General features: G+C 44.0%; 1 protein-coding gene across 1 annotated transcript in view; it reads left to right on the forward strand.

The window, feature by feature from the left end:
- LOC124589362 (unconventional myosin-XV) overlaps positions 1-19858 on the forward strand; it is a 931914-nt gene that overhangs the window by 697585 nt on the left and 214471 nt on the right. The window contains exon 46 of the mRNA XM_047131550.1: positions 7485-7613. Coding sequence (XP_046987506.1) covers positions 7485-7613 — 129 coding nt within the window. The remainder of the gene's footprint in view (positions 1-7484; positions 7614-19858) is intronic.

A 19858-nucleotide genomic window follows, 5' to 3' on the forward strand; every position in this document is an offset into this window, starting at 1 on the left:
CATTGTTGTGAAGCTTGGGAAATGTTTTTTGCTGTAATGAACGATACCATCGTGACAAATCCAACATGTTGTAGTACCTCTCTTTCAACAAACTTGAATTTTGAAATCAATAATCTCCAATTTAAGTGACGATGACAAGTCATCGGGGGAAACTGAAAAAGGAGTGCTGAACAGCTTAAGTTCCATTTCCCTACTAGTGAGGTCTCGGAATCATGTTTAAAACAACGTGATGAGCTGCTTTAACTTTGCTTGGTAATCGCCGAAAGTAGTACCTTCAGGTAGTTTTAATGAAGCAAGACGATTGAAGAACGTTAAATTACTAATTTGCCTCTCAAATAAACGTAACTTTTCCATGAATGCTTTGATCTGGTCGTGCATGTCAACAAATAGCTGCCCTTTGCCCTACAATGACAGATTTAAATTATTCAGATGCATAGTTATGTCAGCTAGTAACGCCAGGTCTGATATCCATTTTATATCTTTCAGACAACGCATTTCTTCCCCTTTAATTTCAAGAAAAAGAGATATTTCCTCACGAATGGCAAAGAAAACATCAAAAACTTTTCCCCGACTCAGCCAATGAACTGTACTGTGGTAAGGTATATCCCCATTCTACACTTCCATATCTTTCAGGAGTCCTTTGAATTGGCGATGATTCATACCGTGACGCCACACAAAATTCACACACTTCACGACATCTTTCATTACGCCACCTAGCTCTACTGTTTCATCACACAGTGCTTCTTGGTGAATAAAACAATGAAGAGTCAAAATGTCTTTCCCGAATTCGTCCCTGAGTTTACTTTTCACATGAGACGCAAAACCTTGGTGACGCCCGATCATTTGTGGTGCACCGTCTGTCACTACAGAATGGAGTTCATCCCAAGGGAAATTCATATTGTCCACAGATTCACAAACAGCTTCAAAAATGTCACGTCCTGTTGCGGTGTACTCGAGTGATACCACATCCAAGAGTTCTTCAGTTACATGCAGCTCCATGTCGACACCACGCACAAAGACTGCAAGCTGAGCACAGTCCCATACGTTGGTGCTTTCGTCAAGCGCCAGCGAAAATGCAACAAAGCTCTTCGCCTTTTTCCTGAGCTGTGTCTCTAAATCCGCTGCCATGTCCAGGATTCGACGAGACATTGTTTGCTTCGACAGGCAAACCCCTTCAATTGCCTGCACCTCCCTTGGAAACAAACATTCTGCAACTGCTACCATGCACGATTTTACGAGTGGCCGAAAACGGCTTGCCCATTGTCGCATTGATGTGAGCGACCCTGTAGTTTGCTCGAATTGCAGATTCAGTAGTGTTTTCTCCGCTCTCATTCACCTGAAAATTATAAGCACTTTACAGAACACGAACTATGTTGCATGTTTTGATACCCTCCGTATTACGAAACCGTTTTTAAACTTATGTCTCCTGGTATGTCGTTCTTAAGCCTGGCTACCAGTTCTCTGCGTGCAATGCATTCTACCTGATCGTAGTGCACTGCGTGAAGACGTGTATAATGTCGTTGTGTATTGTACCTCTTCGCAAAATTAAATACTTTATGACATACAAGACACTGTGGACGACCATCCCTCTCAATGAATACAAAGGTATCCTCCAATAGAGGTACAGGGCTCCCGCAGACAGTCATAGCTGTCATTTAACACGGATTATTGTGTCAGTTGCGGCTGCATGCGGCCAGGGGGCAGTGAATTCGCTTTCCCCCTCCACGCGGGCTCCGAGCTCTCGCAGTGAGCGCTCTGGAGCGCTCCGGCTCCCTGGAGCTCGGTTGGAACAGCCTGAATTAGGGGTTATATTAGGAGTGACTGACAGTGTAATTTAAAAGAATTTTTTACTTGAAAGTCTATGGAACTCTGTGGTTAATGTGTGTGGCATAACACTTGCCTTGTACCCACTGTTTCTTGATAGCTGTTAAGCTGGAAGCTTCTCATATCACCTACTCAAATACAAGAAGAAAATGATAACTGATATGATGACTTTTCTCTCCTGATGCCTCTCTGAATGTCACTCTCAAACTGAGGACTGGTTGTGATGAGAGAGAGGGCATCCTCAAACTGAGGACGTTGTGACATTCAGTACTATTTGCAGATTATTCATCAGAACTGACTGAAAGTAGGAATACAGACATATTTAAGTGCATGCTTTCTTGATGAAATCTTATCAGGTTAGCAACTATCATGGGGTCATATTGCTGCAAAGATTCAACAATTTTCCTATTAATCATTTTCAAGCAAACTCTTGAGTCCATGTCCCGATTGTTCCTTTTATAGTTGCTGGACCAAAGATTCCATTGTTGAGTGGCCAAAGGGGCAGCCAGTTGCATGCCCCTGAAAGACATGTCACGACCAGTGGTGATGGGCCCCAGACAGAGTGGAGGGGGATCCAGGCATAGAGTCCTGCTGTGTGTCTGTTCTGCTCGTTGTCTTTGCTGCTTTCACATCAGAGCGTTACTTGTGTAGTTTTGCTAGCACCACATCCCAGTCAGAGCTCATTTGGAAACCACTGTCTCGGTTAACATCATGATCATTTAGCAAAATTAGGTAGATAGAGTGCTACTCACCATAAAGATGACCCATTGAGTTGCAGACAGGCACAGCGAGAAGACTGCTACACATTAATAGCTTTCAGCCAAAGCCTTCTTCAGCAAAGAAAGCACCCACACATTCACACAAGCAAGCACACCTTACATACACATTATCACCACCACCAACAGCTCCGACCATAACGCGACTGTCAAATGATAATCAATCTGAAGTGGGGTGGGGAAGGGGGAGGTATAGCAGGGTATGGATGGGGGAGAGAGAGCACTGTCTAGTGGGGCATCTAGGGACTAGAGACTGCAGGTGCAGCATCAGGAGGTGGGGTGTGGGGGGAAAACGGGGAGCAGAAGACGGGAGAGCAAAGAGTGGAAAAGGATGCGAAAGTACATTGGTAGAGGGCACCACACTAAAAGGGTAAGAGACTGTGAAAAAGAAGAAGGCAATAGGATGAGGGGGCAGAAACTGTTTGTTGGAGGGTTTGGGGTGAGTAGGTTCCCGTAGGTTGAGGCCAGTATACTTTCGGGACCGGCGTATATGTTGTAAGGATAACTCCCATCTGCACAGTTCTGAAAAGATGGTGTTGGAGGGGAGGGTCCAGAGGGCCTGGGTTGTGAAGCAGTCATTGAAATCAATTATGTTATGTTCAGTTGCATGTTGAGCCACAGGGTGATCTGCTTTGTTATTGACCACAGTTTGGCAGTGGCTGTTCATCCTGGTGCAAAGCAGGTTGGAAGTTATACCAATATAAGAAACTGTGCAGTGTTTGCAGCAGAGCAGGTATACAATTTTGTTGCTTTCACAGGTGGTCCAGCCTTTGATGGAGTAAGATAACCTGTGAGACGACTGGAATAGGAAGTGCTGGATGGGTGGATTGAGCAAGTCTTGCACCTGGGCCTTCCACAGGGACGTGATGCCTGTAGCAAGGGGTTGGGACCAGGAGTGGCATAGGGATGGACTAAGATGGTGTGGAGGTTGGGTGGTCTATGGAACATCACTTTGGGAGGGGTGGGAAAGATCTCGGGTAGTATGTCCCTCAAAGCTCTGAAGAAGGATGTGGTTCAGTTGTTGCAGTCTGGAGTGGTATTGGGTGCTGAAGGGGCACTCTTTTGTAGCTGGTTCTTGAGATTGGTGGGAGGATTTGGGGATGTGTGAGGAAATGGCACAGGAAATCTGTTTGCTGACTAGTTCTGGGGGATAGTGCCTATCTGTGAAGGTCTTGGTGAGACCTTCGGGATACTGGGAAAGGGGGCTCTTGTCACTACAGATACGCCATCCCCAGGTGGCAAGGCTGTATTGGAGATGATTTTTTAGTGGAAAGAATGGCAGCTATAAAAGGCAGGTACGTTTGGTGGTTGGTGGGTTTAATATGGACAGAGATGTGGATGGAGCCATCAGAGGGGAGGTAGTCAATGTGTAGGAAGGTGACATGCTCAGCTGGAGATGTCGGTCAATGAGGGCTGAAATCCTTTCAGTGGGGGCTCAATAACCAGCTACAATAGAGTATCTTGGATTGTTGCATTTGTGAATTTTGGAGAGCATGTAGAAGGTGGGTGTGCAGGTTGTCATAGAGGTGAGCAGGAAAATAGATTCAGTAGAAACATCATGGGAAGGACCTAAGATCTTAAGCAGGGATTGGAGGTTATGTTGGACATCTAGGATGGGATCATTCCGGCTTTCTGCCAGGTAGTCACTGCGACTCATTGCAGTGGTGGAGCCTTTGTCTGCAGGGACGACGATTAGGTCAGGGTCTGTTTTGGGACTGTGTATGGCTGTCCTTTCCTCTGCTGAAAGATTTATGTTATTAGGAAGGGACCTGGGGAAGGATGGTGAGGTCAAGTTGGAGGTAACGAATTCTTGGAAAGTGGCCAGGGGTAGTTTGGTGGGAGGGAGGGAGAGGATTGCAGTTGCATGAACTAGAAGTGGCAGGTTTCAATGTTGGAATTAGGTTGGCTTTGCCTGGAGGGATTGGTGGCAAAGAAGTGTTCCCATTGCAGGGTTCAGGAGAAGCAGAGTAGGTCCTTGACACGCCCAACATGGTTAAATTTGCATTTAGGGCTAAAAGTGAGTCTTCTGGATAGGACTGAAACTACTGTGGAGCTGAGGATTTTGGTGGAAAGTGTTCGAGGATTTTTTAGGTTCTGCAGTTGGAATGTTGGTAGGGAGTTTTGTGAGATGTGTCAACTTGAAAGGTTCATTAGGCAGGGTCTTGGTGCTATGATGATGAATGGCCACTGCCAAACAGTGACCAAGAGCAAAGTAGACCACCCTGTGGCTCACCATTCAGCTAAACATAACATGTTTGATTTCAATAGCTGTTTCACTATCCAAGCCATCTGGATCCTCCCCTCCACCACCAGCTTTTCTGACCTGGATCTGGGAGTTACTCTTACAGCTCATTCTCCGTTCCAAAATTATCCTGGTCTCAAATTACGGTAATCTACTGTCCCCACACTATCCACCCAATAGTTCCCACTCCCTTGTCCTATTACCTCCTCCCTTTTCACATTTTCTCACCCCCTTTGCATGCTGTAAAGTGCCATTTTGTACCCATCTGTCATTTGCCCTCTCCTGCTCCTCTCCTTCTTTTCCCTCCGTCCACACCCCACCTGCTGACACTGCACCTGGCAGTCTTCTCTAATCCCTGCACACAATGCTAGACAGTGCTCTTGTCTCCCCCCCCCCCCCCTCTTCCCCATTCCCCCGCCCCCATCCCAACTGTACCCTGCTATCCATCACCATTTCCCACCCCACTCCAGATTTCTATTCAGTGACAACCACATTCTAGTAGAAGCTGCTGGCGGTAGTGGTCCTGTGTACATGTAGTGTGCTCACTTTTGTGAACATGCCTGTTTTCTTTACTGCAGAAGGCTTTGGCCAAAAGCAGTTAATGCGTAACAGTCTTTTCATTATGCCCGCCTGCAACTTGATGGGTCATTTTTACATTGAGTAGCAATCTATATTTTACTATAGTTGATATTGCAACCTGGCATTTCCATTGTTTAAAGATCATTGTTTACTCATATATCCACTGCCCTTTTGATGATCAAATCCCAGTATGTGTTGGCATTACACAATACCTTTGTCTGTTTTTAATAAAACATATGCACTTCATTCATTTTGTGCTCTGCTACTGCAGACTTGTCAGTTTATCTGAAGCAAATGCTCCTCACTTGTTCTGACAGCACTGTAAGATTTATTGCTGTGTCTATTTGGTGTGCTGCATGTCATACTCACAACTAACACTGTAGATGCCAGGTGCCCATAGCAGAAGTTGGCCTTTTACTGAGCCAAACATGTTATTGATTTTAACCATTCCACTCAGTGGACGTAATCAAGAATATGCTTCGGTTACCGAAAGACCCACTAGGGCTACAGGCACCTGGCACCTACAGCATCAGTTGTGAGTCTGGCATGCAGTACATTGACCAGATGTGGCAATGCATCTCCCAGCACTGTTCAAAATATGTGGGGTATTCGCCTTAGTCAATCTGACAAGTTTGCAGTGCCAGAGCACTGTTGTGTTTTTGAACAGGCAGAGGTGCTGTGGTTTGCCAATGGGCTCTAGGATTCAGTTATCAAAGAAGCTGCAGAAATAAGAGTAAATTGCAATTTTGTCAGCCAGGAGAACGATTTTCAACTGAGCTCTGTATGACATGAGGTGTTAGCAAAAATACAATGGAAGGCAGTGGGGGTAACAGGCAGCAGCACCAAGATTTGATAGCTGAATGCCCTTCCATCCTGTCTGGGGGCCTCCCACTACCAGTCGTGACATCTCAACCAGAAGAGTATGCTCTCCAGCAGCTATAAAGGAACATACTGAACATGAACCCAAGAAGGTGACAAGTAGGAAACTTGTTGAAATGTGAAAATATCACAGGTGTCCTAGAAAATCTGGATACCTGGTGCCATTTAAATGGGTTAACATTAAATGTTTTGAAAAGCCAACTGATGCTATTTAAAACTGACCAAGTAAAATCAAGTGTATTCAGATAATGCACAAAAATTAGGAGCTAAAGGAAGCAGACTGTGTAAAATTTTTGGGAAAGCATCATGATGAATACCTGTCATGGATATCAGAAATTGCACTCCTGGCAAATAAATTAAACACACTGGCATTCACTATGACAGTCTGTGGTAACACAACCAACATACACACAAAAAACCACATTTACTTTGAATTCATAGTGAGATATGGCATTATATTTTGAGAAGGCACAGAAAACATGAAAAGGATATTTACCTTGCAAAAGTAATTATCAAGAATATGTGAGTGTCTTGCTCTCAACTATTAAGAGATCTGACACTATTAAGTATTCCATGGCTGTATACATATGAACAAATTCTTTTTACTCTCAACAATCCTGATCTATTTTTAGTAAATAATTTCCAGCATCTGTACAGTATTAGGATTAAAGAAAACTTCAGGCTTCCTACCCACTGCCTGGAGTTCTTTTCCAAAAATCCACAGTACACAGGAATGAAGATTTGTAACTAATGAAAAGACAAAAATATAAATAAGATCTAGAGTAGTTTGGTGAAGAGAAAATTTGTACATCATACTAATCCAAAAGTGTTATTATGCAGCAAAGGAATTCTTGAATGATAATATTGTTATTTGGGTAGTATGCAGGAAAAGGCACTGGAAAATGTCAGCCTACAATACTTTTTAACGATGATTCAATTCTCAAGTAGTTTGTAAAATTAAATGTGGTGTATACCCTAGAGTTTAGTATGTATAATGTGAACGAGCCTCCTGTACAGTATATCACTGACTTCACTTGTATGTTATGAAACATTAAACCTCTGATTCTGGCAATGATAAGTAAGATCTATCAGTTAAACCTGTGATCAGTGTCTTAAAAAGTTATTTTTGAAAAAATTGTATTTTGTACAAAATTTTATTATGGGACATTGACTTATTTTTACAGTTGCTGGACAACTATGGTGTTACCCTTAGCAACATACACTCAGCTCAGCAAAAAGTTACCATTAAGAAGAATGTCGTTGACATTGCTAAAGACTGGCCTATTTATTTTGCAAGAATATTTCCCGTATCGGTATGTATGTTTTATTTTTGTGTGTCATTACCATATTCAATATGATAATAAGTTTATAAAATATATTCAAAATTTGCAGCTACGGAATTTGACAAACCATTTTCCTCCATCTTAGTTCTAGCTTTTGGAATACATCTTCGTGCATTTTGCTGCAATAAATTTGCTGCTTACATCCATAGATGCTCAGTAAACAATACACTTCACATAAGGATAAGATTCTTTATTGGTCTGCACAAAAAGAAGATAAATAACTATTATCATGTAATATACTCTTATTGCCCTACTGGTTATTTTTTGTAATGTGAATGCGACAACTGCACACATTCTGATCTTCATGCTGCTGCAGGTAACAAGGTTCTATCTGCTGGAGAATGTGGTCTTTCCAATGTTGGCCACATTGTCAGTGGATAGTGTGGTGTGACTTGCAAGCTGAAGTCACTCATCACATCCCCACAAGGAAAGGAAAAAAAATTTACTTCAGCTATGATATGCCTGCCAGCTTGAAATGGAACCACACTTCTCATATGTAATGATTTTCTGTTGTGGCTGTTTATTGATGTTTCGTGTGGTAATGTGAAGTGGATGGTGGCCAGTCAGTTTGCAGGTGGTCAACCATGCTCTGTATGATGCTACAGTGCAGTTGGCTGCAGTGTGACGGATGTTCTGCATCAGGTGTTGGCCTGTATTTCAGTGACATCTTCTGCACTTAGGTAGGCAGGTTTGCAGCAGTCATTGGACACTGCTGTGCCTACCCCTTTAATACGGAGAGTGAGAATTGTTTCATTTTGTCCTGTAACTATGTATTGGCCTTAAAGGGAAGTTCCAGTGATCTGAGCAGTGGTCCACATCAGAGGAAAAAGTGCTTCATTCTTTCCGGGTCTTTGAAAACAAAAGTAACCTGTTTTCCATGCCGTGTAGTTCCATTTGATTGCAAGGCCTCCATTTGCCACTGGAGATCCATGGGGAAATCTTGAGTAGAGCACAGAAGGTCAGGTTGTTGTTTAGAAAACTCCCTGGTAGGTGCAAAGGCTTGCCATACAATAGCTCTGCTGATTAGGCATGTAGGTATTCTTTTAATACATAGCACAATCCCAACAACACTACTGCTACATGAATCTGTTGTGTGGCACGATATAGCGGCCTTCAAGGAACAGTGTAGGCACTCCACAATGCTGTTTGCAGCTGCATGATATGCCGAAGTCCATAATTTCTGTACCCCGTACAGCCAGGTCATTGGATGAAATATTTCAGCCTCCTACAGCCAACTCTGGATCAGAAGTCAGTTGGTGGGTACAGCCAAAATGTAAATTCCAAATGTGTGTGAACACACACACATTCTCGGCAGTTTTTGTTTCCAGTGGGAATACCTCCAGCTACATGGTATATGTGTCGGTCATTGTCAGGCTTTAACAGCAGTTACATGCAACCAGGAGTGGTCCTACCAAGCCCAGGGGGACGTGTGAGAATTGTGCCTCTGGGATGAGAAAACTCCCAAGCAGAGCTTGTGCTGCCTTGTTACTTTGTGCTTCTGGTAGGGAATGCAGGTTGCAGGCTTTCAAATAATAATGAAGAAATTAGGTGATGGGGTGTGGCCCTCAACTACACACCCACAGACTCAGAGTTGCAATATTAAAAGTTTTGGCTGGTTTCGTTGTCTAGGGGCTGGTATACATGGTTGCCGCATTACAGACCAAATACTGCTTAGTCTACAGTATACGATAAGAATACAGACATGAATTGAATGGTCAAAGGTTTCTATTACTCGGCAATTGCAAATTATGAAAGTAACATAAAATTATAAATTAAAGATTGCAATTAATTAAAATCTGCAGGTGCTATCTTAACAACTTTAAATAAGGAGTACAATGGTAGAAGTACTTTTGAGACTGCAGTATATTTCTGCAAAACACTTAATGGTGTCAATAGTCCAGCAATTAAAATAAAATATAAGTTGAATAACAGGGAAACAATAGATTCCTACAGCATGTAATTAGTTATAAACAACAACACAGCTCGGGAGATATTCACATCTAAACACACACTACATCTTCACTGCAGAAGCCACGGAAATCTCACAAGTGCACAAGTCAGCACTCCAAAGTAATTCTATCTGCCACAACCCCACGCAAACCATTCCACACTCTCCAAGTCTCTTCTCCCGCGACCGAGCGTCTGTCACGCCGTCACATCCAGTACATTCTCCGTGTCCTGTGCGACTCTCCTGAACTCGTTTCCATCCAGTCTCCCCATTCACGGGCGCTGTGATTGGCTAGAGTACTCACGCCATGTCTTCAATCCAACGCACCAACATAAACATAATGAAAAGCATACGAAATACTGGAGTTACATTTAAATAACTTGAAATTAAATAAATACTCCTATGGCTGGACCATAAACACGCTCTAACACACATTATTAGATACATAAACAAATTACATAAATGTGAATGTATGCTTTCCCGGAGTATACAGCTGGCGAAGAGGTCTCGGGCTTCCAGCCGGGTGGCAGTGTCTTCAAACTGCAATGTTTCGACGAGTGACATACTCATCATCTTCTGGCGAAGTGCCGAGACTTTGCGGATGCCGGTCCCTTTATACCTGCGGTGTGCCCCCCACCACCTGGCCGTGGGAAGCTGGGTCCAGAGGAGCCGGCGGGCGGGGTGGAGGGGGAAGCGGGTGCGCCATTCGTGTCTTCGTCAGAGCATTCTGATCGCGTCTCGTGAGCTGGACGGTTCTTGTTGCGTTCCTGGCATATTGCGGCTAATGCTGGATTCCAGGCTGCGCTCAGTTGATAGCCTTCGTCCCTGTTCACAAGATTCTCATGGACCCGTATTTCTATTGATTCTTTAATGACGCTATCTCAATAGCTCCCGGCTCGGCACAGCACCCTGGTGTTTTCGAAATCAAAGGTGTGGTTTTCTTTGATGCTATGTTCAGCTATAGCAGATTTCTCTATCTGTTCAAGTCGAACATGCCTGATGTGTTCCTCGCATCTTTTAGAGATGCAGCGCTGCATTTGACCAATGTACTGCACACCACATTCACTGGCAATGCTGTAACTATCAGGTGTGTTTAGTTTGAGTGGGTCTTTAGCTGAGCCCAGCAGCTCCCTCGTCTTCGGCGGTGGTCGGAAGATGGTATTTATGTTTGATTTTCTTAATAGCCTCCCGATTTTGGCTGATGTGGGCCCCAAATATGGAAGAAAGGCGAGTCTCTTGTTAACTTCCTCTTCCTCTTCCAGAAATTTGTCAGCCTGTCTACTCTTGAAGGCCCTGCCAATCTGTGTTTCACTGTACCCGTTTTTCCGAAATACCTCTCTTAGGTGGTGTAATTCGTCTGAGAGGCTTTCTTTGTCACAAATGACGTGCGCCCTATGTACCAAGGTGGTCAGTACTGACTGGCGTTGTGCCAGATGGTGGCAGCTGGTTGCATGGAGGTACAGGTCTGTGTGCGTCTTTTTTCTATATACTGAATGGCCCAGCGTGCCATCCACTTTCTTCCTGATCAGTATGTCCAGGAATGGAATACAGCCATTCTCTTCTACTTCCATCATGAAGGTGATATTCTCATGTATGCCATTTAGGTGGTCCATAAACTCCTCCAGCGCCTGCCAGCCATGCTGCCAAATCACGAAAGTGTTGTCCACATAGCGGAAGAAGTGCCTGGGTTTACGGTGAGCAGTTTGTAGTGCCACCTCCTCAAAGTGTTCCATATAAAGATTCGCGATCCCTGGAGCAATGGGAGATCCCGTGGCCACTCCATCCACTTGTTCCTAATGCTTTCAATTGCACTTGAAGTAGGTGGTTGTAAGTGCATATTCAAAGAGCTTCACTGTTTCAGGCTCGAAGTGCTGATTAAGGAGCGCCAAGGCGTCTTGTAGCAGTACTTTCGTGAACAAGGAGGTGACATCGAAGCTCATGAGTAACTCATCACTCTGTATTCGGATGTCCTTCGGTATTCTGACGAAATCTGAGGAGTTTTTCACGTGATGACTGCAGTGTCCCACCAGTGGTTTCAATAGTGTTGCCAGTCCATAACTGTGTGAGTTGATAGTGTCCAGAATCGGCCGTAGAGGCACCCCATCATTGTGAATCTTGGGCAATCCATACAGGCACGGTGTCGTTGGCGCTCTGGGATACAGCCGTTTCTGCACTGCCTCTTGTAGATCTGAGTCCTTCAGTAGCGCCACGGTTTTCCTGGTCATCGTCGATGTAGGGTCCTTGTTGAGTTTCCTGTAGGCTGGGTCTTGCAGCAGAGAGCAGATTTTCTGTTGGTAGTCGACTGTGCGAATCAGCACCATCGCGTTTCCCTTGTCTGCTGGGAGGACCATGATGTCAGCATCATCCCTCAGTGCGCGGATAGCCTCTCGCTCCAGTGCAGTAATGTTGGCTTTAGGGAGTCGTGACTTGTCGATGATCCTGCAGGTCTCCCTTCGGATCTGCTCAGCTTCCTCCTTGGGTAGGCCCCGGATTGCTTCCTCTACGCTGCTGATGATGTCCCGTTTCGGTATGGTCCTTGGTACAGGTGCAAAGTTCAACACCTTCGTGAGGACAGAAGTTGTGGCTGCATCTAGCACCTTATCTGTCAAATTTACAATAGCTCTGGTGCTATTTGTCACCTTCTGGGTCGACTGAGCTCCCGAGAGTCTGCCGAATTTGTCGATCTGTTTTGCGACAACATGTCGTTTCTGCACCTCACTGTCGGCGTGAGAGCTGCAGTCAACCTACTCTCAAGTGTACCTCCATGCAACCAGCTGCCACCATCCGGCGCAATGCCAGTCATTACTGACCACCTTGGTACATAGGGCGCACGTCATTTGTGACAAAGAAAGCCTCTCAGACGAATTACACCACCTAAGAGAGGTATTTCAGAAAAACGGATACAGTGAAACACAGATTGGCAGGGCCTTCAAGAGTAGACAGGCTGACAAATTTCAGGAAGAGGAAGAGGAAGTTAACAAGAGACTCGCCTTTCTTCCATATTTGGGGCCCACATCAGCCAAAATCGGGAGGCTATTAAGAAAATCAAACATAAATACCATCTTCCGACCACCGCCGAAGACGAAAGAGCTGCTGGGCTCAGCTAAAGACCCACTCAAACTAAACACACCTGATAGTTACAGCATTGCCTGTGAATGTGGTGTGCAGTACATTGGTCAAATGCAGCGCTGCATCTCTAAAAGATGCGAGGAACACATCAGGCATGTTCGACTTGGACAGATAGAGAAATCTGCTATAGCTGAACATAGCATCAAAGAAAACCACACCTTTGATTTCGAAAACACCAGGGTGCTGTGCCGAGCCAGGAGCTATTGGGATAGCGTCATTAAAGAATCAATAGAAATACGGGTCCATGAGAATCTTGTGAACAGGGATGAAGGCTATCAACTGAGCGCGGCCTGGAATCCAGCATTAGCCGCAATATGCCAGGAACGCAACAAGAACCGTCCAGCTCACGAGACGCAATCAGAATGCTCTGACGGAGACACGAACGGCGCACCCGCTTCCCCCTCCACCCCGCCCGCCGGCTCCTCTGGACCCAGCTTCCCGCAGCCAGGTGGTGGGGGGCACACCGCAGGTATAAAGGGACCGGCATCCGCAAAGTCTCAGCACTTCGCCAGAAGTTGATGAGTATGTCACTCGTGGAAACATCGCAGTTTGAAGACACTGCCACCTGGCTGGAAGCCCGAGAACTCTTCGCCAAATTAAATAAACGTATACCAAAGGAATAGAACAAAAGGTAGGCCAGTAGCCTAATGTCTCTGAGCTTTCTAAAACACAGTAAATATTTAACCAATTTCTTCATGAATAGTATATATCAGATATAAACAAAGGCATAGATGAGTAAGTATACTTATAAGCATGCTGCTACCATTTTTTCGTGTAACTGTGGAGTACTTATGGCCTGGCATTATTGATTGTAATTGGCCACTTTGACCTCCAATAACTCGTGTATTATTCAAGTTACATGCCTGTAATTCATACCAATTTAAGTTTACACTAATAGCTTTCTATAGACACATAGATCGAAGAAATCAGATGAAACATTTAGATTTTGGAAATTCGTTACTGTGTGTTACTTGTATAATTTATAGTCAGATACTAAACTTTAAACTACTAAAGATATTGAAAATCTGATTACTCCATCAGAATCATCGTGCAAATAATGGTAATGTACATGTTTCTTTTTGAGGTATCATGATTCATGTGGCAACTATTAATTTCTATATGAACTGTGAGATGTCTGCTATTAAGGTTTCACAAAGTCTGCCATTTTTGGCACTCCCGGCATGTGTCCTTCATCAACACAGTATCACGATGGAATTCTCAGCCACGCAGCTGGACCATGCACTGGGGCTACCCCTCTTGTCTGGCTAACATTCTCCATCACATGTTTGCTGTTGGGCCCAGGCGGGCCGAGCGGCCCGTACGGCCTCTGCTTCCTCTGAGCTTAGAATATTTTTAGGGTGTGACTACTCACCCTTTACCTCACAAGGTCTGGAGCTCCTGTTAGGCAGCTCTCCTGTGTACTGGGCCACATAAAGTGATCTGATGTAGCACCCTTGTAGCATGGATTGCTAGATGGCTGAATCCATCTAGAATGTCAACCACCCATTGTTGTAAATGGGTAGGCACATATGGCTTACTAACTTGTCACTGTGTACCAGCTCCTCAGTTGCTAGCCATGGTATGTGATGTAAGTGCAGGGGCACCTTTCCTTTCAGCAGGATGTTTAACTCCTCAGCATTATTTTGTGCTTCTACCAGCTCACCAAAATCTGCAGATGCAGAAATAGTTTCCACTCTAGACAAAACATCAGCAGTGACTTTTATTGAATTCTCACATGTTGAGTGTTTGTTTTAACTGTGAAATAAAGTTTAGCTGCTTGATATGCAATGGCTCTTTGCTTTCCATATTTTGAGAGGTGGTATTGTGGTCCCTAACGAGAAAAAAATGCCCAGTAAATAGGGGCTCTAAAGTGCATACCTTAAGAGTTGTGAGCACCTATCATCTACTTTGCTAATATGACACACATCTCTTCTACAGAACAAGTGCTCATAGTTCTTAAAGTCTGCACTTTAGAGACCTTATTTACTAGGCAAGTTTTTCATGTTTTCTTTTGTCTATAGTGCCTTCTTCCAAAATATGGAAAGCAAAGAGCTTGCAGTAGAAGAGATTTGATTCACAGTATTGAAGATGGAGAAGTGCTCACAGTTCTTAAGATACACATTTTAAAACTCATGTTTATCACACATCTTTGATTTAAATTATCATTCATTTCATATCCCTGAATATTGATCATTACTCCTCACCATGTTTAGTGAAGGCATGCCCTTCCACCATGAATCAGGAGTATCTAACTGATTCAGTTCTGCATAAAATAGTGCCCAATGGAGCTGCTTCTCTTTGGTCTTCTTGGAGAAGAAACACAAAGGCTGCCAGCGCACATTTACATTTTGTTGTAGCACATCACCAATAGTGGGGAATAAGGCACCTTACAAAATCGCTAATGGTGTATTGGCAATCAGATGTGCAAGGATGGTGGCTTGCACGAGACCTGTGTGGCAGGCTTCAAATTGTGCCTTTAGTTTGTCAGTCCAAGCAACAGGCGTAGTACCATGCACTTTGGTGCCACCAGAGACAGCATGGAATAGCAACTGAGTCTCATCAGCTTGGAAAAAAGAACAACAGTAAAAGTTTATCATCCTCAGATACCGATGCAGTTCATGCACCCTTTTTGGGGCCAGCTAAGATGTAAGTGTGGCGATTTGTTCAGTTGGTGGAACATCACTTCACTGGCATCAATGTCGTATTAGCTGAATTTATGAGGATTCCAATGTTTCCAGACTTCGGGAAACTATGCATAGATGTCTTTCATGTTATTCAGAGGGTGTCAGGGCCACCAACACATCATCTGTGTATGCGAAGCAGAAGTCTAATCCTTGCAAAACTGATGTGACAAAGAGTTGAAAAGTCTGTACTCTATTCTGTTGGCCATAACACATGTATGGCAATGGTATTGTATACCCCGCCGGCGAAACATTGCACTTGACAGTTCGTTTTTTGTCTAGTGAGGTTGGCTATACTGTAATAGCGATGTTGCAACAGCAGCCTCTATACACACAGCAGACGATACAGTTTCCCATCCCATCTCGTAAATACAAGTGATTGAGCAATTACAGTGTATATAAAAACTCGTTTTTAGTTGTACTACAATGACAGGAAGTAAACAACCGTATAATAATGGATGTAAAAGCATAACAATGCGCACCCTTTCGATAACGGAGCAAGGAAATACAAAAAACAAGCATCTGACAACTGGTACTTTAAAATCAATAATGTACATAGTTTACAAAATAAATAATAACCTAGATTGCAATAAATAACCAATATTAGTAATTTTTCACTCACCAATTTACAGCAATAATGGCGCAATTCCGTCCAGCTCGCCATCGTCACTGTTGTCCGGTTCATCGCTAAAGCCGCCTTCATCGTCGTCATCAGTAAGACAAATCATTAATTGTTCATGGCCACTGATAATGCCTTCTATTGTCTGTGCTGCTTCTATAAGTTTCTCGACGTGCTCTACTTTTTTTCTCCATGAGGCTGCATCCACAGTCACAAGAGCTTCACGCAACAGCTTTTCCACCTGTTATTGTAAAGGACTTGTTGTTTTTCCTTACATACATTTTTACAGCACTCCATATTAACTCAATAGGGTTGAAATGTCAGTGATATGGTGGCAGCCTTATTACAGTATGACCCTGCTCCTTGGCAATTTCGTCTACTACATATGTAGGTGTCGTAGGCTTATTTTCTTTAACAAGAGAATATAACAGAACCTTTGTCATACTCATATCCGTTGCAATATTTTGAGCCTGTAACCACTGGACCATAACTTCTTTCTGATCATTTGTGGTTGGGGCTTTGTTCTGTATCACCGAATGATATGGAGCATTGTCCATTACAGTTGTTGTAGGGACAGGAAATTGTTTTAAAAGGTTCCTGAACCACTCAACAAATCGTGTGTGGTCCATATCTTCATTGTAATCACCAGTCTTTTTTGATCTAAAAACTAAAAGTGCGTCAGGGACAAAACCACTGGAGGAGCCTGCATGGACCACAATTAATCTAGCTCCTCTTCCCATCGACTGATGGCCGCTACTGCTGGGTGTGTTATCCGTCCAACATTTACTGACAGCTTTCCCGGCATTAACCCACGTTTCGTCTAGCCAAATTATGTAATGAATGTCTCTGCCCACAATTTTGTGCGAGAAAATGCTACGAGTGGTAACAATATGTGCTCTCTCTAACAGTACTTTGCGTCCATCTAGCGTTTTGTAACGGAAACCCATATTTTTTAGCACAATTTTTAGTGATGTTTTACCACCACTGAAGAGTTCACTTTCTTTTAAAGAGATTAATAACTTAGCTACAGTCGGATACTCTTTTCTGCTGTAGTAAGCATAAACATGCCTACGAACTGCATCAGTCTGGAAAGAATCTAAAACTGTGATAGGACTAGGCCACTTTTTCTTCTTTCCCGGGGTTGATAAAAATGTGTTATTTGATCCAGACAGCTCGGAATCATTATGGCTCACTTCAGTATCTTCCAAGTTTTGTAGTAATACTCCCTTACTTACTACGGTTCTTGCACTAATACCAAGAGTTTCCAACGTACGTTCCACCACTTTGTCGGCAGGAATTGATGGCTGTCCATGAATGCTTACGTAGTTTTTCTCCTGCTCGTAAAACTCACGAGTTCTGCGTAGCAACTCCAGTGCCTGGCTGTTTAGCGGCACCCCTCGACGCAAAGGATTGTCACCAGGTGAACGAAGTCTTTTCGGTGTCATTTTCCAAGTATGTAAACTCACAACATAACAAAAGTCACAATGATATACCACACAGTACAATGAAAACACACAGTAAACAACATACAATTCACGTTGTATACACATTCACTAAACAAAGCCGGCAACGCGGGAACTTTGATGTCACAGCACGTGAGTAACAGCAGTGCTCACTGCACTGTGATTGGCTGGCGCCCCACGCTGAATGCCTAGCGCCTATCGTTCTTCACTTGTTACTCTGTTATGCTGCCAACTTCATACGCAAACGTCAAGTGCGATGTTTCAGTGGCCCGGGTATAGTTTTAGGAATGTCATCTGTTGCCACAGACATTTGGTTGTAGGCTTTTACTGTGTTCAGTGTTGAGTTATCAATGCATCCCGCCATTTGACATACAAAATTTGTGAAGTGGTGCACAGGATACCAGCCAGAAATCTTCCTAATATTGGGTCCTCTATAATCACCACAGGGGCACCATCTGTCCAGTTATTTTGGTACTGGATGAGGGGGAGGATCCCAATTGCTTTCTGATGCTCATGCAGTGCTTGCTTGGGTCATTGCATTGAATTCTGCTTTTGTGATGTGGAGTTTGTTGGGGTCCATCTGTCTGGGCCGTGACAGAACTGGAATACGAGATGTGATCCTGATGTGATTCACTGTTTAGTGGTAGGGTGATGGCGACACTCCAGGGGTCGCATAACTGATGGAACTTTTTCATTTGGCACACCAGTGGCAGCAGTGTGGCAAGGAAGGGTACCAACAGGTTGCTGCGCTGTGTGGACTGTCATGAAACCTTCAATGATGTGACTTGTCCAAAATGGTAGTGTTCCTCACATCAAGTATGATGTCATAGGACAAGAAGTCTAGTCCGATAAAGTGTAAGTCACATCTGCAATATAAATCGCAACTTCAGTGACTATCTTAACAGATGTCCAGACTCACGAGTCCATATGTAGTTGTGAGTGATTTATTTGGAACTGCTAAGTTGTAATTTTCATGTGTTCACGGTTGCCATAGTAAGTGGAAACCCACACATCTGACCCAGTATCCACTAGAAACTGCACCTCAATGGTCCTGCCTGTGATCACTAAATGTTATGATAGCTGTCCACGTTGAAGATGCTGGCAGACTTGCTCAAAGGGTGTGGTAGGATGGTGTCTTTTGTTTTCCACACACGAACACAGTGATCTGCACTTAAGTGTCCTGGTTACAAAACCACGGTGGTAAATACATTGGTTCAGTCTGGTGAGGATGAGGAGCACATGTTATGTTCTCCCTGTGATGGAATGCGGTCTTGTGATTTGTATATATTAAAGGGCTGTAACATGCCATGCCAACTTTTTGAGATGAAAGCTCGATGTAGTCCAGTCTGTTTCTGGCAGCTGTTGTATTAAATACCTGTGGAGTGGCAGCCTCCAATACTTTGTCCATGATCTCTGCCATATCACTTAAGTTTGCCTCTGCATTACCGAGAACAGGTTGTGATGCAATTCCAGCAAGTGAAATATTCACATGGAGCACAGGAGTGGGTCTGGGTTGTCCGGTCTGACCAAGGTGCAGAAGTGTCACAGGAACTGTGATGACTTCCTTTTGCCAATTTGTTCCCTCTGCAAAGATTGTGCTAATTGTTACATGCTAGAGAGGAAAATCCACAGAATGAGCTCATCTTTTAGTTACTCATACTTTCCAGAGGCAGGCAGTTTTGTGATGACATCTCTAACCTCTGGTGGAGTGGCTGTCCAGTAGTACCACCACAGGTGCATATTTATTGGAGTCTTGCAATAGTCCAGTGGTGACAAAATGGCTTTCGATGTGTGTGAACCAAAGCTATGGACAATCCGTTCAGCAGGTGTACTGTGTTGATTTGCCCTACTGCAGATTGATAATATAACTTACGAAACAGCACATAAGTACTCTATGCCCTATATACAAATAAACAAAAAGTAGTGTCAGTGGAATATACCCCTTGGCAGATATTGTTTCACTAGACAAGATAAAGAATGGAAATTGACTTATCTCCCTTTGGCTTGGCAACGGCCTTGCCGCAGTGGATACACCGGTTCCCATCAGATCATCGAAGTTGAGCGCTGTCGGGTGTGGCCGGCATTTGGATGGGTGACCATCCAGACCATCATGAGCTGTTGCCATTTTTTGGGGTGCACTCAGCCTCGTGATGCCAATCGAGGAGCTACTTGACCGAATAGTAGTGGCTCCGGTCAAAGAAAACCATCATAACGTCTGGGAGAGCAGTGTGCTGACCACACACCCCTCCTATCCGCATCCTCACCTGAGGCTGACATGGCAGTCTGATGGTCCCAATGGGCCACTTGTGGCCTGGAGACGGAGTGCTTTTCCCTTTGGCTTGATAAAGCTGTTTCAGTATTTGAATAAAGCACGA

This window comes from Schistocerca americana, chromosome 2, assembly GCF_021461395.2.
Source record: "Schistocerca americana isolate TAMUIC-IGC-003095 chromosome 2, iqSchAmer2.1, whole genome shotgun sequence".
NCBI lineage: Eukaryota > Metazoa > Arthropoda > Insecta > Orthoptera > Acrididae > Schistocerca > Schistocerca americana.